The sequence below is a fragment of the Aspergillus pseudonomiae genome, assembly GCF_009193645.1.
Source record: "Aspergillus pseudonomiae strain CBS 119388 unplaced genomic scaffold BDV37scaffold_136, whole genome shotgun sequence".
Classification (NCBI taxonomy): domain Eukaryota; kingdom Fungi; phylum Ascomycota; class Eurotiomycetes; order Eurotiales; family Aspergillaceae; genus Aspergillus; species Aspergillus pseudonomiae.
In genome coordinates, this window is record NW_022476128.1 from 41,572 (window position 1) to 62,673 (window position 21,102).

The following is a 21,102-nucleotide window of genomic DNA, read 5'->3' on the forward strand; positions in this document are numbered from 1 at the left end:
GAGAGACATGGCGTGGCACCGGCCAGGCACTAGAGATGGGCTAGCGGGCCCCGTCGCAACCGTATTTCACTCCCGAAAATGGAGCCCTCCGAGGGCTAGAAGAAAAAGAGTCACGCCGTTAGGACGCCATCATGATGCTGGTTCGGTAAGAAAGAGTCCGACGGCATCCCTGCAATTATTAAGAATATTTTGAAGGTCCGCAACCATTCGGCAAGTCCACCGGTGTGACTTGTGCCGACAGCAACGGCTGGCACAGTTCGTGTCCACCTTGAATTATTTTACAAGGCGTGGTCTCGCACAAATTTTGCATCTCCGTTGAACTAAGTCGTTTGTCTAGGCAGCACCTGCTTACCGCCGTCATGGAATTCACTCGCTGTGGCATCCATGGCTTCCATGAAGTCATCGGTATAGACACCGATGAGATTAGATTCTTCTGGGCTTTACACGCCGACAACGAGTATGCCAGACAGACAGCCTATCGGGTAGTTGTGTCCACCGACCGTGATAATTTGGCATCGAGTGGTGTATGCTGGGACTCAGGGCGTGTTGAGAGTGATGCTCAGAGAAACATCAAATGCATTCCCAACCAGCCTTTCCAGTCGACCACTTTCCATTATTGGAAAGTGACTGTATGGGACGAAAATGGCATTCCATTTGAAAGCTCTGTGAACGAGTTCTATACCTCATATCCGCGCTCATCGGGGCTGTTACCACCGTACAGCATGAATCAGACATATGTAAGCATACCTAGTTGTCATTGGCTGACCTGAACTTTTTACTCACTACGCCAGATGCCACACAGTAGTCTCATATTCCGGACTTGGTTTGAGGACGAGCCCAACCGATGGAAAGCGGTTTGGGTGGGTGATGGCGGAGACAAGCCCATCTATTTAAGAAAGTCTATTCAGCTTGCTCGACAGCCCTCTCGAGTCGTTGTATTTGCATCGGGACTGGGACATTTCAATCTCACCGTCAACGGAAAGGCAGTATCTGATCATGTACTTGATCCTGGCTGGACAAATTACCACCGATCTGTTCAGTATGTCGGTTACGACTTAACTTCTCAATGGCAACAAGGGGAGAACGTCATTGGGGCTCATGTTGGAAACGGCTTCTACGCAGGTGATCAGGGTGACCGTTTTTTCTGGCCCACATATGAGGATAATACCTTCGTTCGATATGGAAACGAGCTATGCTTCTTCGCTGAGGTTCACCTACACTATGCCGATGGTTCCCACGAGACCATAGTGTCAGACCCAACGTGGAAGGTGAGGAAAAGTGCTACCACCCTTGCCAATATTTATGCCTCAGAGAATCACGATCGACGATTGTACCCCACTGGTTGGGATTCTCCTGATTTTGATGATGCGGATTGGTCGCCAGCAAAGCCTTTGACTGGTCCAAGAGGCAAGTTGAGCTATCAGAGCCAGCCCCCAGTCGTCCTGCATAACACTTTTCATCCTATCAAACGTCAGGTCACTCGCCCTGGCGTTATCGTTCATGACTTGGGACAGAACTCCAGCATCATGGTGCAACTGGAGGTCAGTGGACCATCTGCATCAGAGGTCATTGTTAGATACTCCGAAACCCTTGGCAATAATGGAGAGGTCTTCATGCCAGATCCCCTGTTCAAAGAATTCGAGCATAACGTATACTCGAAGATCATCCTTACTGGTGAAGGCCGCGAGACATGGACTCCAGACTTCTGCTTCACAAGTGCTCGATATATCCAAGTGGAGGGTGTCTCCGACGCCGATAGTGATAATCTTCCCATCATTCATTCTCTAAGTGCTCGACATGTCTCATCAGCTGCACGGCAGCTTGGGTGTCTCAAAACCGATAAAGAAGACGTCAATGCACTTATCAATGCTTGTTATTGGACCTTCGCCAGCAACATATTTAGCTACCATACCGATTGCCCACAGATTGAGAAATTCGGATGGCTCGAGGTCACATCGCTTCTTGCACCTGCCACGCAGTATATCCGTGATATGGAAGCCGTCTACACGAAAATTTTGGATGATATCATCGATGCTCAGGAGCCAAATGGTTTGGTACCTACAATGGCACCGGAGATTCGGTACATGTGTGGTCCTCTCCATGACACTATTACCTGGGGCTGTGCGGTGTGCTTCCTTCCCGAGCTGATCAAGCGCTACTACGGGTCTACCCACGTATACTCTAAGATATATCAGCCTTGTGTACGATATATGGAGTATATGAAAACAAAAGAACGGAAAGGCGGCCTAATTGAGCATGGACTAGGCGACTGGGGCTATGATATAGCCTTCGGAAATCATCAAGCAAACATTGAAACTGCGGTTTACTATCGCTGTCTCTGCAACGTATCGATGATGGCAACGGAGCTGGGATTTACCGAGGATGCTGCCTTGTATGAGGCCTGGGCTGCACGCATCTACGATGTTTACAATTCCCACCTTCTGGTCTCCGATAAGACTGAATACCCCTATGCTTTCTATACTTCTCTAGATAATCCTGGTGTCCATGACCGCACTATGGTTAACCAGGCACTCGCGCTGCAGTTCGGCCTGGTGCCCGCAGAGTACCGCTCTGATATCATCCAGGCATTTGTTGCTGCCGTAGAGGAGTCGGGCCCGAGGATTCGCGCTGGAGAAATTGGGCTGAAGTACGTCTGGAGCACGTTTGCTGAGGCCGAAGTAGATCGTCCCGACCTTGTCCTCGCCATGGCCAGGCAGGAGGAACATCCCAGTTACATGCGATTCATCCGACGCGGTGAGACCACTCTCTCAGAGTTTTGGCAGGACGCTTGCCGGTCCAAGTGTCACGATATGCTTGGGACGATCTATGAATGGTTCTACGCTGCGGTGCTTGGTGTGCAGCCTGTCGGCGACGCGTACCGCACATGGAAACTACGGCCGCCATTTCGAAGTGAGTTTAACTTTGTCGAAGGAGAAGTGGATTGCCCATACGGCTTGATTCGGGTATGCTTTGATCGTACGCAGGCTGAGGACACGAGTGCCCAGCTAGAAGTTACAGTCCCAACCAGCACCGTCTGTACGTTACAGCTACCATCCAGTGGCAGTTTGGCACAGGTTCAGAGGAGTGGGGGGCAAGAGGCAAATAAGGTAAACGGACCCGAAGTGACACTGATGCCTGGTGTATATAAATGTGTGATATGGCCTTGAGTGACAAGCATGTGAATCTAAGCCATAGGCACAGTATATGGGAATGTTTTGGGGTTTTCGCCGATACGGCACTTATGATAGAATATAGCGATGACCAATATAAATCATATCAGTTTTTATCCTTACCCCAAAGGGTTCAGCTTTTTGCTTCACATTTTCTCTAGGGAGTGGAGCGGGATAACCGCAGGCAGTTGGCAGATCAATAAATCATTCAGCTGAATCTAGCCGAGGTCACGAGCAACCCCGGAATCCAACTCATGCTTCCCCCATCTTCCCTTCCTTCCCTTCCCTTTCCTAGTCCCCGTCTATCGATCCCAGAAGCATCTCACAATGTCTATTTAAAAACACATGTGTTTTAGGCCTTTTTGAAGGACATTTGATGCATTATGGAACCTAGCTCCGCACGCGACCCTGACGGGCACGCCCAGGTCCACCCCGTGGTTCGCGAAGCTCTCCGCATTTCACTCAGCGCCAAGGAATACAAGATCCTCCATGACCATGCTGTTCGGCGCGCCCCCGTGAAGGCCCAGTCTAAATTGCCCTCTCCATCAAGATATGAAGCCATAGTGCGCTCAAAAAACAAATACAATGAGGCAGCTCTCCGCGCCTCTCTTCGAGTATTCCTTATATCAGGAGCTTTATTGAAATTCGTTGATTGGGCACTTGCAAGAATCCGAGGGGATCTGTCCAAGTAAGCTCTCAGTCCAATTAAGAATCAAATCAAGCGGACATCAAATGTACCTTGGCTGACACTCGCGTCTCACCTCTCTGCCTGAAACTATAGGAAGAAAACACAAACTTCTTTCCTCCGCTCCCCCAACTTCCGCTTGTCAGCGTCCCTTTCGCTCGTCCTTCTCTTCCACAGACTTCTGCATCGCTTCTTCGCCCGGCTACGCGCGAACCTCCGCACAGATGAAGCCCAGCCCTTCCGTAATCGGAACCCTCGAGTGTCAAAAGCGTTGACATCACGCTATGCGCCCGCTGTTGGGGCTAGTCTGGCCCTTTTTGGCCTGGGCATATGCCCTCAGAACCAGCTGCGACTGACAGCCGCAATCTGGATGGCTACCCGGAGCTTGGAGTTCCTTTTCAACGTCATCGATGAGAAAGGATGGCTTGAGAATCGGCCTGTGTGGTTTGGAAGCTGGTTGCTGATGCCCCTGTCCTGCGCGCAGTTATTCCATGCGTTCATCTTCGATCGGGAGGCGACACCTAAGGTTTGCTTGGTCCATATATGAGAAAAATCGTTGGATTTACATACTGATTGGGCACAGTGGCTCGGAAATGTCATCTTCAGGCTCTCTCCAGGCTACATCCTCGATCGCCCTGAAAGTTTGCCTACAGAGTTTTCTTGGCCGGGAAAGGAGGATGTGGTTGACTCGCTCGCAACTGTCGCTAATTTGCGCTGGCCGTATGTTTATACTCGCTATTTACACCTAGTATATGGCCGCTTCTTTTCTAATATTTCAATCAGCGCATTCGTCTCGCCGATATTGCATCCCGGAGACCTTAATACCCTACCGTCTGCTGTCAAGTCTATTTCACCAATTACCGGACCTGCTCATCCGTCTATTTCAAGCCTGTCTTGCGCATTGCTCCATTCGAGCAGCCCCAGCTGTAGTACGGCTTTTTTGCACAATATTCTCCTCTCGATCCCTCGTCTGGCCCGGCTTGTGACAACCGTTACCTTGGCGCTCTCTGTGCTCAAGTTCAAGAAGCTGATGGCCAATCCTATCACCTCGATCAATAATCTTTCGAAGAAAATCATCACAGTGACTGCTGTCCTCTCTGCGTCTGTTGGCTCCGCGTGGGGCAGCATTTGTCTCTGGAACTCACTTTTCCCGCGCTCTGTCCTGCCTACCAAACGCTTCTTCCTGAGCGGTGCAGTTGCGGGTATGCCATTTGCGTTCCTTGCGAATAGCCGGAGCGTTTTCACGTACTTTTTCCGAGCCGCCGTGGATTCGGCATGGAAGACGGGCACCAAGCGGGGGCTCTGGAAGGGATGGAAGGGCGGGGACCTGTTCATCCTTGTACTTTCCTGGGCACTGATCAACTCCATCTTGGAGAGCAGACCGAATGCGGTTCAAGGCCGGGGGGTGCGGAAGGCTCTAGCATGGATGAAGGGTGAAGGTTTTGTGGACCCGGTTGATGTTGCGGCAAAGAGGAAGCTGAAGAAAGCCAAGAAGGCTGAGACTGAGCACTAATTGGCAATGGGCGTGATTTACGCATTCTCTGTTATGTCTTTACAACGGTCCCTGTTATGCACGTTGCTCCTGCCTTTTGTCCCTATTCACAAGCAAAGTACATAACGATTCACTGACTCCATTTTGTTGATACCACGCCATATTAAGTATATATTTCGATGTATTTGAGAACCTAATTTGCTAGGAGCGGAATTCAAGCTACTATGGCTCAGTATGATAGAGTGGACATGGTGAAGAGGTAAAGAAAAAAAAAAAAACAAAAGAAAAAGAAAGCTTCCGGTGCGGGGAATCGAACCCCGATCTCCTGTGTGAAAGACAGGTATGATAGCCGTTACACTACACCGGATGTTATTATGAATAGTTAATATTCTTTAATTTATAGGCAACAAAAGATAGAATGGCTGTAAGAAAATCCTCAGATATCAGGGATATTGTGGAGATAGTGTTGGTTTCTTACCCCAAGTTTCCCCAGCCTTTCAATCCCCACCACCCAAACCACCGGTATAGGAACAGTGGTCGCTGTACCTTTCTTTTCAGCCCTGATCCATGGTTTCTCTCTTTTCCCACATTCTCCATCACTAAGGACAAACAATCGGATTTCGTCCTGTGGGGTTCTCCTCACGATGGAGCCCCAGGAACTCCTTTTCCGACCAGTGCTACAAGTCTGGATTCCGGGGTAGCAACCATGATGGGGAACTAAACGGGGCAATTGGCTTTTCATGCTCCAGTCGTTGACCTGGCTAGCTCCAGCTTCCCCTCCTCGCCCATACTACTGGATGCTCTCCCCTTTCATGTTTGCCAATTAGTCGTCGGCTTCTCCCTTTGTGAATCCCGAGTGCCAGGGAAACAAGCAGACCGACATTGCCTCCAACCCGCCACGATTTCCGACCGGCCGCATAAATTCTCACCGTCTCCTCCGAAAGCTACCTCCCGATAGCTACTCTTTCCATCTTTCCAGCCTTTCCAATACTCGTATCTCCTACCCTTTCTTCTATCACCTTCTCATTTTCACCATGGCTGCTACGAAGCTTAAAATTGGCTGTGCTGGCCTCGGTCGCATGGGCAAGCGCCATGCCCTCAATTTCCTCCAGCGCACTCCCCGTGCCGAGCTGGTCGCTGCTAGCTCCCCTGACGATGCTGAGCTTGAATGGGCTAAGGTTCATCTGGAGCCATATGGCGTGAAGTTGTACAAGAATTACGATGACATGCTCCGCCACGAAGGTCTGGAAGCCGTGGTCGTTGCATCGGCCACCGCCGTTCATGCCGAACAAGCCATCAAGGCCATTGATGCTGAAAAGCACGTTCTGTGCGAAAAGCCTTTGTCAACCAGTGTCGAGATTGTATGTAACCCCTATTGTTTTTGCTCTTTTTCCCATCGACCTAGTAGCCAGGGTATTAACAATCCTTGTTCTAGTCCCAATCCGTCCTTGACGCTGCTGCCAAGAAGCCTCATCTGAAGGTGATGTGCGGATTCTCCCGTCGCTTCGACGCCTCATACCGGGATGCATACAGCAAGATGAGTGCCGGCTCCATTGGCTCGCCGTCCGTTATGCGTAGTCAGACCTGTGACAAGCTGGACCCCAGTGGGTTCTTTGTCGCCTATGCCCAGTTCTCCGGTGGTATTTTCGTTGACTGCTCGATCCACGATATCGACCTTGCCCTCTGGTTCTTCGGTCAAGACAGCAAAGTCAAGTCTGTATCCGCTGTCGGTATCACGGCCGTTGAGCCGGACCTGCGCAAGCACAACGACCGCGACAATGCCGTCGGCTTGGTCGAGTTCCACAACGGCAAGATCGCCTACTTCTACGCTTCTCGCATGATGGCCGCTGGTCAAGAAGATACTACCGAAATTATCGGCACCCAGGGCAAGCTGGCCGTCAACGCACAGCCAGCCCTAAACCTCGTCAACATCTACGACAGCACTGGAATCCGTCGGGAGATTCCTCAGCACTACTACGACCGCTTCGAATATGCCTTCGTGACCGAGGCCAACGAGTTCACCGCTTGCTGCCTCGAGAACACTCCTGTTCCACTCAGACTCGACGGTGCCGTCCAGGCCGTCCGCATTGGAGCTGCGCTCCAGGAGTCGCTTATCACCGGCGAAAAGATCTTCTTCGATGAAGAGGGTAACCGGGTGGACAAGTCTCGGCTATAGATGTATGCTTAACGACTTAATTTAGATTACGTCACTTAATGATTTTCAAATAAAGAGCAATTTTGGATTATAGAAAGGCAAGAAATTAGGCTTCATATCTCTAGAAATCCTAAGTGATCCCCATTCAACAGTAGATTAAATTGTAGAACGTCCTCCATAACCTCACCTTAGAATATACCCAGAACCCCTCCTTCCCCTCCCAGATCCCGAAAAATTATATAATAAGAACCATTGCACGTGTACTAGATACACTAGTTTAAGCAGTCTTTCCCCAAAAGAGCCACGGGCACAGTCCACAGTTTAATTTTTTCACAATGTGACCCGTCCCGAGACACCGATTTGTCGAACGTGGGTAGATCGCCGACGTACCCCGGGAACCCGTTTCCGAGGGCATGGTTTGCCGCCAAGAATTCGCGCTGCGTTATTGTATCATAGATACGCTATTGTTAGTAAGGGGTCTGATAGTTGGTGCTTGTGGCAAGGGAACTACTTGTAGACTTGAGTGGAATTTTTTGGTTTTGAGAGGTGTATATATGTAAAAATTTTGTAATACGGTGAAAGTAAGCTTATTTTAGATCTTGATCTGGGTTCTTGGGAAAAGGGTATTTTTGAATGAATTGGTCCCTAATTAATTTTACAGGGCTGTATAATTCATTGCTGGTTCGTGAATCATCGCTTTAAAAATGCAAGAACAAAACTGATATATCGGAAACAAGAAAAAAAAAACCAGGGCGTTCTAATATCAAGACAATCCGAGCGCTGGGACCACATTTACCACTTGATGACCTTGTTGGGGAAGAATTCGTCGATGAGTTCCAGGTAGTATGGCTGCGATGGGGGTTAGCTGATACTCATTGTATTGAAGAAAGGGTAGTGAGAAAGGACGTACCTTGAGCTCGTCGACGGTGGGAACGTCGTCGCTCTTGCTGTACAGGTCGTAGGGGTTGAAGGCCTTGACGGCCTTGAGCATCTCCTTATCGTGGTCGTTCATCAGCTCCTGGTATGCGCCGGCATTGTGCCAGGGGTAGAAGGAGTGGTAGCGGATGATAGCCAGGGCCTCGTCAGGGAGAGTGGACTGGTCCTTGACAACGTGGTAGAGGTACTCGTCATGACCCCAGGAGAGCATGACCTTGTCCAGGCCACAACCGGGGCTGTAGATACCGTACTTGGTGCTGTAGACCTCGTGGCCATAGTCAGGGTTCTCCTTGAAGGACTCGGTGCCGTAGATGATGCGGTCATCGAAAGCGAGGCCGACGGGGAAGGTGTCGCCGACGACATCCCACTGGCCTTGGGCGTCGAAGAAGTAGAGCAGCTTGCCCAGGTCGTGGATGAGACCGGTGAGCTGCATCCAGCGGGGCTTGCCATCGCGGCGGATGGCCTCAGCGGACTGAAGAAGGTGTTCGATCTGAGAGAGGCTGGTGTCGGGGTCGGACTCGTCAATGAGGGTGTTGAGCTTCTCCATGGCCTCCCAGATGGTCATCTCGGCGCGGGTCTTGGAGTGGAAGGCGTGACGGGCCTTCAGGTTGTAAGCGACAGTCTGCTTGGTGTGCTGCTCCTTGTAGAAGTTCTTGACACGGTCGCAGGCATCCTCGTATTGACGGAACTTGGTTTTGTCCTTGTTCTTGTCAAATTCAGACTCGGCGTAGATGTCCTTGTCTTCTTGCTTGATGTTCTGCTTGAGGACGTTGACGGTGTCGATGGCGTCGGAGGTCTCCTCGAGAGCCTGTCCATCCCGCTTGGTGTTGAACACCGGGGTCTCTGGGGCAACAGCAACTGGGGCCATTGTGAATGAAAGAAATGAGTTCGATGTTTGATGTTCCTGTTTCTCTTGAATATATTGGATCAAGGCTGATCTGGGTATCAAAGGATGCTGCTGGAGAGAGAAGAAAACCCAGGAAGACCCAGACGTATATATAAAGGGCACTATAGGGAGATCCTCGTGATCTACGAGAAATTCAGTATCCGACTAAAGCCCCAGCCGAATAAGCCCTAACACGCTACACCCCAGAATCCGACAGTGTGGTGGCGCCATTGTGATGTCCTCGTTGTGTGAAGATCGGATTCTGGCTTCCGCACTATGAAGATAGATTCTGGAAATGTTCTCCACAGCTGCATGACGCGGGGGGGAAATCTGAGGTACGGATCTGCAGCCAACCAGAGACCAGTTGTTGCGCTGTCTTGACTGTGGGGATGGTAGAGGCACTCAAGGATTTTGGTTTCCGAAGGCCGAGAACTTTGGCCGCCGGGGCAGATTTCTCTTCTGGTATGCCACCTTGACCCTCGATTTGCCCTTTCTGTCGCTCCTGATGTCACAGCATTTCCCCTTGAAGCCATAAATGATAATCAACGTCATGCGCAATGGCCAGTGCTCGCTGACCCCAACGTTGATCTGCCGGTTTAGACAACTAGGTTTCACCACAGAGGGTAAGAGCCATCGGATTTCTAATGAGGTCGTGTGGACTGGAGCATGGACAGTCCGATTATCTTCACATAGAATTGTTCAGATCGGGTATAGGGTATTGGCTCGTCTGGAAAGAGAAATGGTTTCCGATGGTTGCATATGCATGGCCATCCTGGCTCCGTATGACGCTGTCCGATCGATTTTAATCTGTTCGCTGTAGTGAGTAGATGAGATAGACAATCGAGATAATTCACTGAAGAAAATGAAGATTTTAATGCCTTGAGAATGATAGCTACTTACCAGGATGAAGCGAAGAAAGGTATAGAATTGAACGGCTCGCGTGAAGATGACCCGACAGAGCGATGTGATTGATGGAACTTCGGGGACAAATTCCACTGGCCGGGGCAATTGACGGCGCGAGCCCCGAAGTATTTGTTGATAATCTCTGGTTGCCCCTCTACCCCTCACCCCTCGTCCTTCGTATTTGTTTCGCCTTTTTCCCTCAAGTCAATTCACATTTGTACTCATTCCTCTGAATTCCCTAGGATCTATACCGAATCTTTATCCAATTACACACATACTACTGCACAATGGCCGTTGCCGACACTCGATTCAAGCTCAACACTGGAGCAGAGATCCCTGCCTTGGGTCTCGGTATGTAGTTATTCCAATTCGAAAAATTGCAGCAATGGTCGTGCTGATTGCATAGGTACCTGGCAATCCGCCCCCGGTGAGGTTGAGAAGGCTGTCAGCCACGCCATCTCGGTGGGATACAGACACATCGACGGCGCTTTCTGCTACCAAAACGAAGAGGAAGTCGGAAAGGGAATTAAGGATGCCCTGGCCTCTGGAAAGGTGAAGCGGGAGGACCTCTTTGTTACCACCAAGCTGTGGTGCACTTACCACAGCCGGGTGCAAGAGGCTCTGGACCTGAGTTTGAAGAACTTGGGCTTGGACTACATCGATCTGTACTTGATGCACTGGCCATTGGCCATGAACCCCAATGGTGAGCCATGCTCCCTTTTCCAGTCAATATGTTGCTCCAGGTCTAACCATTTATTAGGAAACCACCCTCTCTTCCCTAAGCATGAAGATGGTTCTCGAGACATTGTCCAATCGCACTCTCACGTCCAAACATGGAAGAACATGGAGAAGCTTCTCTCGACCGGAAAGGTCAAGGCCATCGGTGTCTCTAACTACAGCGTGCGTTATCTGGAGCAATTGCTTCCTGAGGCTACCGTTGTCCCTGCAGTCAACCAAATTGAGAACCACCCCTCTCTCCCACAGCAGGAGATCGTCGACTTTTGCAAGAAGAAGGGTATCCACATCACCGCCTACAGCCCTCTGGGAAGCACTGGCAGTCCACTGTTCACAGCCGAGCCTATTGTAGAGGTTGCAAAGAGGAAGGGAGTTAGCCCCGCCACGGTTCTTCTCAGTTGGCACGGTATGTTACAATCAGCCACCCCCCTTCACCCTCCCCAGCATTCTCGCCTTTTATGCTCGATAATGATTTTCTGACCATATAATGTAGTTGCCCGTGGATCCTCTGTTCTCGCCAAGTCCGTCACACCTTCTCGTATTGAAGACAACCGCAACTTGGTTCAGCTCGACGAGAATGACATGGCCACCATTGCCAAATACACCGACGATCTCGCTGCCAAAAAAGCCTTCCAGCGCTTCGTCTACCCTCCCTTTGGTGTTGACTTCGGTTTCCCCGACAAGTCATAAACTGTCACCAACTCTAGTCTCTACCTACCAAGCATCTCCTAGTACATATGACCACCGGATGCGGAAAGCAGGGCTTTCCATTCGCTCTGCCATGCCTCCCACTATCGTGAATGGACAGGGCGAAATCTCAGTGAACCAGTAGGCCCATAACTACCTTATGGAAAGGTGTTGTGCGCCCTTCAGGGTGAGTGTAGAAGATTTGAGTGTGTCTTGTATAACAGCCTGGGGAGCCTGGATAAGTAGTTTTGATTCTTTATATTTGTTTATAGATAGACGACATATATCCCTCACGAATGATGTTTCAGGAAGCTTCTCTCTTGCTAGTAACACTTTTCAAGGCATAGGTTAACTATGATTGGCTTCGAAATTTCCCAGTACTATAGTAGACCCATTAATAGCTGTGGACCGAAGTGACTCGAGTGCCTTGCCCCTGTAGTATATCCTGGCTTTTATTATACGCTTTCAGAACGGTTAGAAGCACCAATCTCATGTCTGACTTTTCCGATTTTTTGAGTTAGCTATGTAGAGAAAATTTAATCTTGTATTTAACTCTTTTACATTCTTGCTCGATAATTCAAGAGAGTTTCAATGTTAGTCTTACGTAGTTTACTAGCCATAGGTATCTTGAGCTAATACTTCTATTTAATGACAACTCCGTATAATATATACAGTATAGAATTTTAATAATTAGTACATTATGCTGCATTACTTTCAGCCTACCAGTTGTTGAAGAATAACAGCTCTGATAATAACTTCACGTAGGCCGACTATGATTAGGAACATCTTCCAACATCAATATCATGTTGCCAATTAAATAACATGTAAATAAAGCAAAGATAAATACAATGGACTTACAAGGCAACTCTCAGTCACTCAGTCTTTTTTGTATATTTCTAGAAGTACCAGAGAGTTGGTGGCTCCTCTGCTATTGTTAGTACATACATAAAACAAAGAAAGCGTTCAGGTGACAGAAGCACAGATCTAAAACTTCAAAATTCATGTAAAAACAGATTAGGTTACCGCCTGTAGAGCCACGTGAGTATTCTGCCTATATTCTCTTTCAAATTGTGTTTCTCTTTGTTTCATGTCTGTCATCTTGTCAACCACCCGGCCGCCACCTTGATCATCATCCTGTGCATCAAAGTGCACACATCTCTTGATCGAGTTCATCTAAACACAGTTAGCTTGGGTGGGTGGGGGGCCTCATGTAGGAGAATGTAGTATTCTCTTACCTCTTACGCTTGTGCTTCTTATGTTTCTTGACCACACGTTTGACTCTGGGCGTCGCGACTGTCTCTTCCACAACAGCCAGACCAATCCACTCTCTGTTGAGAGTAATAGCTGGGCCCTGTTCTTCGCTAACAGCGACTATCTCTTTATATCCCAGCTCTCGAATCTGATCGGTAGCACTCAGCTCGTCTTTGACACCCTGTTTCGCAAGGGCTCGAACGGCTTGCAGGCGCCGTGTCTCGCGCTCTGCTACTACCGCCTGGGCGAGGTCACTCGATAAGATATTCCGCGCGTTCATAATCCCAAAAGTCTCTTCTAGTTGCTTGTACGGAAGGTAGATCAACATCGCAGAGGGCACCTCAATCTCTCGGTTCGGGGTTTCTCCCCGGCGAGACGCAAAAGATCGAGGACTAGTGATCACTGGACCTGGAACATCATACAGGCTTTCTGGGATTCGATTTGGCAGAGTCTTACTCTGCGCCTTGGTGTACAGTGTGAAGTCCTTGCTCATGTGCCTGGTGATGAAATGCAGGGCCGAACCAACTAGCCGTGGAGCCCATCTTTGCAGCTCTCCTGCTGCATCATAATCTCCAGTCTTGTTGACTGGAGCAGTCTGGTCGAGGGTTACTGCCGGCCTCGTCGTGCAAACTCCGAAATAGAGAATGCATTCGACTGTTTCCCAGTCGATTAGCTCAATGGCTAGTCTGATACCCGTTTCAATGACTGCCTCTTGTTGAAAGAAGGCCCCTGATGCGGCATAGCACAGGGCGAAGTCTGCCATGGCCGCCGTGAGTGAGAATTGTATTTTTCCCACATTGTTCTCCGAGTATCCATAGGTGGACAGAGTCGCCAATCTGAGCTGTCCTGCTGTTAGGAGTGGCCTCCCATACAAGTGTTGCAGCGCATATTCAAAGCCTTTGATCATACAGAAGTTCTCATTTCCAACGGCGACGATCTCGTTAGTTCGCTCTTCCTGGGTCGGCGATCTGAAGACCTCGGCCATGAAATTGCTACGGCTGATCACCGCTCTATGTGTTCTGAAGACGATGGGCATGAAGATATCTTTGGAGGATCTCAATATTATCTGAGAGTCGGAAAACTCGCTCGCTTCTAGACAGTGAAGAAGGTGCTCAAAGAGTGGATCAATTCTATCGGGAAGTATTTCAGTCGCGATGGTATGATGTTCGGATGAAGCTATAGGAGACGCATGATTAGTGCTGAAACGATGAGATGATTGAATTAATGGGACAATATCACCTTTACTACTGCCCACACCAACATCGACTACATTCTTTTCCTCAATCTCTTGCTCTGAGGTTTGTCTATAGCCATCTTGTGGTACCCTTGAGGCATATTCGTCGACATGGGAAGGCCCAGAGGGAAAGACACAATTACAGCAATCTCCCGAGTGATGAGCGCAGCAACAAGACCGCCTGGGTGGACAGCTGCAGTCGGTAGTGGGTTTATGCACACAACAGCTGGAGTTAAACTGACAAATATTCCGACCGTGCAAGTGACATATGATAGGGTTGTTTTCATCATAAATCGAACAAGACTCATTCTGCTCCTCAGGTTCTTCCGCCTTCTGGCTTGAGGGACGAACTGTATGACTCGAGGACGTGTCTGCACTGGAAGTCTCAAGAGGAATACCGGAAAGGCCGTTATAACTGGGTGGAGCTTCATCGACAACAGATTGAGAGCTCGTTGTCGCGGTGATAGAGGACGGATGTTGCGTGTTGCCGATATTGACCTCACCGCTATCCAGAGATGGAGGCAGATCAATGGTCTCACCTTGTTTTGCTTCCTCTTTCCTCCTTTTCTTCTCTTCTTTCAATAGCTTCTTCTTCAACCTTCTCTTCTCTTTCTTTCGATCTTGTTGGGCCTTCTGTTGTTCAGAAGAATCATCCACTTGTGTCTCCGCCGCCTTGAACGCAGGCCCCGACGAGCTAGGTCTACAAATAGAGCGCAGATCCTCGGAGCTAAGACCTACGCGCATGATTTCAAAGACGGAATCAAAAGACATGACAACAGACGGCAACTCGGAGGTGCAAAAGGAGCTTCTTCTCTCCGGGTCCGTCATATTCTTCGTCAGCTTCAATATCTAATCACAGCACCAAGAAAGGCAAGAGAAAGATGAGTCTTGATATCCGCTCGATAAATCCTGGTGAGATTGTGAAGGAAGTTCAGAGATGAGATGATGTGAATATGGATGGATTAATGTATGGAGGGACGATACAAAAGGGAGGGGCGACTTGTGTTGTTTGTCCACTCCAGTTTTCCTTTCCATGCGTTTCCTTGACGATTATGTTGTTTTTCTTTCAGAATGTACAACTGTTGGAGAATTTTCTGAGCAGCTCTTGTTAATTACAGTTTATTGACTATATTTGAGATGATATCTTAGAGCTAGTTTCTGAATTATTTACACACTAGTGAATTTCTTTATAAACTGTATGATATATTCTCATGGTAAATCCAGAGCTCAGAGATCTGTAGTATATGTATACAGTCATATATACAAACATCAATACCGCTTTAACATCACACCCCATATCAGAAACAGTATAAGGGCTTCACACTCCACGTGATGGGTGGTATACACGTGACATGTCTTTAATACCAACCACAATATTCAGTGAATGATAGTAAAGAGTACAAATGTAATACCATAGCCAGCCCTTTCTTTGTTTAAAAAGTGAATGTGCAATACCATGTTCCACACATTCACTGGTTTGATAAGAACAAAGAAAATACCCCTCAGTAATTGGGCATTCAATGATAGTCTCCAAAGCTGCGCTAGGCATTACAAATCTATCTCACACGAAAAAGGATAGCCAAACTGGCTAGTGCTCTATCTAGGGAGACAAGGTATTGTACATTTAGATCATTTTTATTGACCTATCTAGATATTTTGTAATAATGCATAGAAGGTAAGGAAATGCTATGGTAGAAAGAAAGAATATGGCTCAGATATCAAAGTCAAATGAAAGACAGGCCTGTCCGCTCAACAAAACGCAGTTGGTATATCATCATGAGCAAAAGTGGTAATCAAAAGAAGGTATCGAGGTTTGACATAAATGAAAAAGGAAAATGATCGGAAAAGTCGACTAATACATGTAACCCGGGGGGGCGGGGGCAAGGAAGATATTTTGGTGGAAGTAGGAAAGTAGTAAGACGAAAGAGAGAGTGAGAGAGAGAGAGAGAGAGATAGAAGAATTCAGCCGTCATGTGACTATTGTTTAGAACATGCCACCATCCATGGGGACTTGAGGTGGTGGATAAGCTGGCATAGCTGGTGGCGGGCCAGTCATAAGTTGATGTCTCGCTTTGGCGTTCAGATCTCCGCCTTCGCTAGACGTTTTGCGCAGCCTGTTTCGTGTCCTGGGCCGTCTTTCACCCTCGTCGGAAAATGTGCTATACTCTTCCACAACACTACCGGCTGTCGATGGGGCTGCCGAAGGAGCGTACTGAGAGGGGGCGTACTGAGACGGGACGTATTGCGACTCGTACTTATCGCCCCTGATCGCACCAAGGATGGTTTGGGTGGTGGTTTGGCGGCGACGGCGTGGGTTCATGGGAGGAACAGGAGGTGTTGACATGCCATTGCTCAAGCTCGCTCCAGGTGGAAGACCGACAGTTGGAACGTTCGAGGTGGTGGACACGAAAGTGGGCTCGGAAATTTGATATTTATCGATGGGTCGCTTCTGGAGGCCACCGTTATGCCCAGGAGCCCGCTGAGGGAGGCTGGTTGTCGAAAGCGATGCCGAGCTAGAAGATGGATCAGGGGAGATCTCGTACAATGGCGGGGTAGCATTGGCAGAGTAAGGGGCAATGGGTGAAGGTCGCGGCGGGGCACCAATCATCTGTGGGTTAAGCGCAGGCGGATGGAGTGGCCTTTCGACAAAGCTTGGTGTTCCAGATCGACTGCCGCTGCGATACCTTCCAGATGCGGCAGATGAGCACCGATCGTACATATTTGTATCATTGACCTCCACAGATTGGCGGGCGGAAGAAGCCACAGATGTCAAGCCGCGCTGGTCGAAGTCTGGGAACGCGGAGTGTTCATATGGATCAGACTCCTCTACAGTCCCGAGATCATCCCTCTCCCGCCGAGTGCGACTCTTAGAGCGACCAGAAGCGTCGGAGGTGGAGCGATCCCGCCTGGACCCAAAACTTGAATGCGGTGATGCTCCACGGCTACGACTCGACTCACGGGAGTCTTCTTGGCTGCTGCGGCCAAACATGCGAGACCGTATGGAACGCTCTGAAGAGACATGGGGAGAGCTTGAGTTGGAGTGCTTTCCAAAGCTGAACGATGGCCTTTCTTCCTCCTCGCGCCATTGATCATCCATTCCCAATGCTGGAGTAGAAGCGTTACCCAGGCCGAGCAACTTCGGGTTTCTCTGGTCCTGTCTGCCAAACAAACTGTGCTTTCCAGACTTACTCTTCAGCAGGGAAAATGCATTTCCGGGCTTGGCTTGTGTATAATCAGGGGTCTGGCGGCCTGAGACAGGGCTAGCTGATCTGCTTTCATTCTCGGCCATGCCCTTCAGCTTCTCCTGCACCTTTCTCCGTCTCTCTGCCAGCTCGATCTCGAACTCTTCGCGTTCTCTCTGAGTGTCAGTGCTTGCTTGACGCCTGTGCCTCGCCACTAGCTCGCCTTGCCAGGAGCCGTTGAGAAGCTCCGACGGGTCAATGTTTTTCCTGGGTGTTTTATGCTCTTGTGAAACAGAATCGTCCGTGTCCGTTTCTTTGTATCTCTCGTCATCCATCTGCTTTAATGGAAGACCGGGGGAGGGCGGTGGGAAGATGGACGATCTGTCACTGTCGTGCCGCAAGTGGGTACGAACTAAGCCACTCAGGCCCAAGCCAGACGGTCCCAAGGTGGGCGAATCAGGCTTCTCAGGAACGGCTTTACCGTCATGGGTGGTCTTTTCAGCAATATCGTTTTCGGCAATGGGTTTCAAATCACCCAGGTCCGAAAGCCGCACTTCAGGCAAGGGGCTTTGTTCTTCTTGTGCTCCTTCACTTGTGGGTGTAGATGGCTTTTGTGGCGTTTCGGACCGAAGCGCAGGATGCACAAAATCATCTGCTATTACTCCATTGGCCAGCTCAAGCACAGCCTCGGCCTCTTCATCTTCAGAATCACTGGGGCTCATGTTGGCGAAGAAAGTACCGTTGATGTTTCGGCGAGGGGATTCATAGACACTCGTGGCAGCGGATCGACTACCTGGGCGCTGGGCTTCGCTATAGTGTGAGGTTGCAGAACCAGCTCGTGGCCGGTAGCTTTTGTTCGAGAGACCTCTGGGACGTCCAGTACTTTCCTGGGAAATAGTCCGTCCGGGAAGTGAAGGTCGCGACAATGGCGGCGTGCTCCGTCCCTCGTGCATCTGAAGTTGGCGTTGACTAAACTGACTTTCATCGTATTGAGTTCTAGGTTTGTTGAACAGTCCGAGAGCTGTGGCTTTGCCGAGATCTTCCGGCTGTAGAGCGGCCATCAATGGGGCACCTTCCTCACGTTCACTGACTGGGGGGCTTAGCGGAGGGAGCCCACCATGAGGAGCTTCATGGGGCCTCTGTTCTTGGGCATTAGTTTCGCCCTGTTGCTGTGTAGGCGATGTGGACGACGGTGCCGGGCTGATAGGGCGGCGTGTGGCAATTGCCGGCTCAGCTAGCGGAAGTCTTTGTATTCTATCGCGCAGGCTAGTGGCACTTCTGGAATAACTCCTGTTGAGGCGAGGCATTTCCGGAGTCCCTGCTCGTTGACGGGTAAGACTCTCCAGACGATGCAGTGTAGAATTTTGTTGGTTTTGAACGGACTGCGCTAGACCCTGGCCGTATAGGCGCCGTGATTTAACAGAGCCTCGCTCAGGAGCCATCGCAGGTACGGATGGTTTAGAGAATGGAGCCAAGCTCTCCTGGGATGGCGGTCCTGTGAAAGACTGCTCGTCGATGGAACTAGCTGCTGTTGATGCACGGCCATTCGCGATTGGGCCTGAGGCAGTTGAGGAAAACGTAGTTCTCTTAGCGGAAGAAATGCTAGACAGAGCGTCTTCGGACTCCGCGGCAGAAGTATCTTGGTGGGCTTCCTCGGCTGCAGCACGTTCTTCCTTCTCTTTTAGCCTGAGCCGTTGAAAAGCGGACAAGGACAAATCATGGTCATAGACCGCGCGGCCTCCCATTTGTCCAGCATCCGCTGCGACAGATACATTCGATGATGCCTTGGCGGGAATCTTATAGACCTTTTGGCGTCCACCAAACAAATTGTTACCTTCCGCCCGGCGGGCTCTACTCATAATGCTTTCTTTCTGTGAGCGGTCGTCGTCGGTACCATAACCATCGTTCGCCGAGACGAATGAGTCACGGCTGAGGTTGAAAGACGGCCGACTACCATCTGTAGATACCTCATCGATATCTGTGAGCAGGTTTGGATTGTGGCCGAAGAGATTCAATCGGGAGGCGCGCTTAGGAAACAAGACACTATCATCACTGGCCTTGCCGATAATCGAGGCCGGGTCGTCTTGTTCCCTCAACATGCTAAACCGCGCCGATAATTTGGGCATGAGTAAGCTCGTACGGAAGTCATCGTTAGACGGTAAGGCATTCGATAGGTCGAGTGCGGGCACTTCCTCGGGCTCATCCTTCTTGCTTCGCTTGGACAGCTTGGAGGTGAGCAAATTGTGGGTGTTCTCGATAGCTTCCGTATCCTCCTTCGTCTTCTCCTTCTTAGCCTTGCGGAATCGATTCATGGTGATGTTCGTTAAGGGAACAATGCGAAACTAAGGGCAATTCGAGGCTGATGATATAGGCAGTGGCATAGACGGTCGACCAAATGTAGTCTCGATATTTCTTGAATTGCCACGTAAAGGGGCTACGGATCAGATGGATGCATGTATTCCGGTGATACTAGGTCAATCTTACGAGTCAGAATCGTATGTCACTGGCAGCTATGGGCCGTCGCCACAAGAGGTCTGCATGAATCGATCAATCAGATTCGGCGACTTACTGATAAAGGCCGAAACAAGAGTGGTCCGAACGTTCACAAACGGGCAGCGACAAACGAGTGGCTTTATGATGTAGATCAATCCACCAGATAGAACGAGTGGGAGTATCAGAGCGTTCGAATCATGGGCTCATCCCCTAGAGTTGACGGAGCTGCTCCGCAGAGCGCCAAGGAATCGCGGCGTGATTCGACGACGAAGTGTCGATAATAGGCGTGACTTGCAGATTGACAAGGAATTGATCAAAAGTGCGAGAAGCTGGCCTTAAGATAACTGATAATACCGGTGGGGTTGGAGACACCAACTGTCTGCATGAAATGGTGGAATGTGGCTGCGGTATAGACAAGCGGGCGCGGAATGCCAAAAATGGATCTGAGTTGAAATCTAGTGGCGGAAGAACGAAAGACTCGCCGTTGCTGAGAATGAATGGCTGGGTATTTAGAGAGCGAAACCACCAACTAAGGTGTTGAAGAGAATGTTGAACAAACCAGAGGAACCAGGTGTAGAAAACGAAGGACGGCGTGGCCTCGAAAAAGAGGAAGTAAAAAGCGACGCGAGAGGAAAGAAAAATAAACCTAATGAATGGATTGGAAAGAAGGGATCTGGATTCGATCGTCGGGGGAGTGTCTCTGTTCTTTTTTTTTAATTTTCAATTTTTATTTTTCATTTTCTTTTCTCTTTTCTCTTTTTTTCTTTTTCTTTTTTTTTTTAATTAGGACAAGGACATGAGCTGTACGGAGGACAGCTGAGTCGGGAATTGGTGCCTTAGACCAGTCCCAGTGGATTGTTACTAACTAGTAACTTACTCCGTACGTACTGACTTACTCAGAGGAACAGTCCAGAGCGGATGAAGTGGTTCGAATTATTGGACCCAATGGAGCCGCCGGTACAGTCTTGAAAGACGATCGACACTTTTAATTCTGATGATATTTAATTAATGTCACTATTAATGGCCGGGAGGCTCCTGTCTGGTTTCGAATGACTATTTAGCGAGGAATCCATACACCAATGAAGAAAAAAAAAAAGAAGGGATATAATCGAGAACTGACGGCCAACTTCGATACATCGACATTCAGAAGATGGTGAGAGGATTTCGCTTTAACCCCTCTCGAGTATAGTCAAGGAATAATCATCATCATAATAATAATACTGAGAAATAATAAACTGTCACAGAAACCATGGTTGTCTTTCGGTTACCGTACGGTACCTCGGACCCAGTGCC

The 21,102-nt window shown here is 49.3% G+C and overlaps 7 protein-coding genes and 1 non-coding gene across 8 annotated transcripts; 4 read left to right on the top strand and 4 right to left on the bottom strand.

Annotated features, from left to right (window-relative positions):
- Positions 1 to 359: 359 nt before the first annotated feature.
- Positions 360 to 3,167, top strand: BDV37DRAFT_288996 (bacterial alpha-L-rhamnosidase-domain-containing protein; the record flags this gene model as incomplete). Its single annotated transcript, XM_032088371.1, has 2 exons — positions 360 to 737; positions 792 to 3,167. The coding sequence occupies 2 exons, from the start codon at positions 360 to 362 to the stop codon at positions 3,165 to 3,167; spliced, it is 2,754 nt and encodes a 917-aa protein (XP_031935243.1).
- A 325-nt stretch (positions 3,168 to 3,492) lies between these two features.
- On the top strand, positions 3,493 to 5,466 carry BDV37DRAFT_264603 (uncharacterized protein). The gene is made up of 4 exons (XM_032083688.1): positions 3,493 to 3,858; positions 3,952 to 4,381; positions 4,439 to 4,575; positions 4,639 to 5,466. Exons 1-4 carry the CDS (start codon positions 3,554 to 3,556, stop codon positions 5,366 to 5,368), a joined length of 1,602 nt encoding a protein of 533 aa, XP_031935244.1. The 5' UTR covers positions 3,493 to 3,553; the 3' UTR covers positions 5,369 to 5,466.
- Positions 5,467 to 5,642: 176 nt separating this feature from the next.
- Positions 5,643 to 5,714, bottom strand: BDV37DRAFT_t234. The gene has a single exon. It is a non-coding gene; the product is annotated as a tRNA-Glu (tRNA).
- A 642-nt stretch (positions 5,715 to 6,356) lies between these two features.
- BDV37DRAFT_291490 (putative NAD binding Rossmann fold oxidoreductase) lies at positions 6,357 to 7,523 on the top strand (the record flags this gene model as incomplete). Its single annotated transcript, XM_032088954.1, has 2 exons — positions 6,357 to 6,708; positions 6,783 to 7,523. Exons 1-2 carry the CDS (start codon positions 6,382 to 6,384, stop codon positions 7,521 to 7,523), a joined length of 1,068 nt encoding a protein of 355 aa, XP_031935245.1. The 5' UTR covers positions 6,357 to 6,381.
- A 746-nt stretch (positions 7,524 to 8,269) lies between these two features.
- Positions 8,270 to 9,659, bottom strand: BDV37DRAFT_291494 (inositol oxygenase). The gene is made up of 2 exons (XM_032088955.1): positions 8,413 to 9,659; positions 8,270 to 8,351 (listed from the first exon to the last, which is right to left on the bottom strand). Exons 1-2 carry the CDS (start codon positions 9,304 to 9,306, stop codon positions 8,295 to 8,297), a joined length of 951 nt encoding a protein of 316 aa, XP_031935246.1. The 5' UTR covers positions 9,307 to 9,659; the 3' UTR covers positions 8,270 to 8,294.
- Positions 9,660 to 10,514: 855 nt separating this feature from the next.
- On the top strand, positions 10,515 to 11,935 carry BDV37DRAFT_291496 (putative glycerol dehydrogenase; the record flags this gene model as incomplete). The annotated part of the gene is made up of 4 exons (XM_032088956.1): positions 10,515 to 10,578; positions 10,634 to 10,930; positions 10,988 to 11,368; positions 11,456 to 11,935. 4 exons carry the CDS (start codon positions 10,515 to 10,517, stop codon positions 11,650 to 11,652), a joined length of 939 nt encoding a protein of 312 aa, XP_031935247.1. The 3' UTR covers positions 11,653 to 11,935.
- An 855-nt stretch (positions 11,936 to 12,790) lies between these two features.
- On the bottom strand, positions 12,791 to 14,962 carry BDV37DRAFT_289001 (uncharacterized protein; the record flags this gene model as incomplete). The annotated part of the gene is made up of 3 exons (XM_032088372.1): positions 12,791 to 12,822; positions 12,892 to 14,076; positions 14,434 to 14,962. 3 exons carry the CDS (start codon positions 14,960 to 14,962, stop codon positions 12,791 to 12,793), a joined length of 1,746 nt encoding a protein of 581 aa, XP_031935248.1.
- A 938-nt stretch (positions 14,963 to 15,900) lies between these two features.
- BDV37DRAFT_43871 (uncharacterized protein) lies at positions 15,901 to 19,991 on the bottom strand. The gene has a single exon (XM_032090654.1). It carries the CDS (start codon positions 19,626 to 19,628, stop codon positions 16,119 to 16,121), a length of 3,510 nt encoding a protein of 1,169 aa, XP_031935249.1. The 5' UTR covers positions 19,629 to 19,991; the 3' UTR covers positions 15,901 to 16,118.
- Positions 19,992 to 21,102: the final 1,111 nt, after the last annotated feature.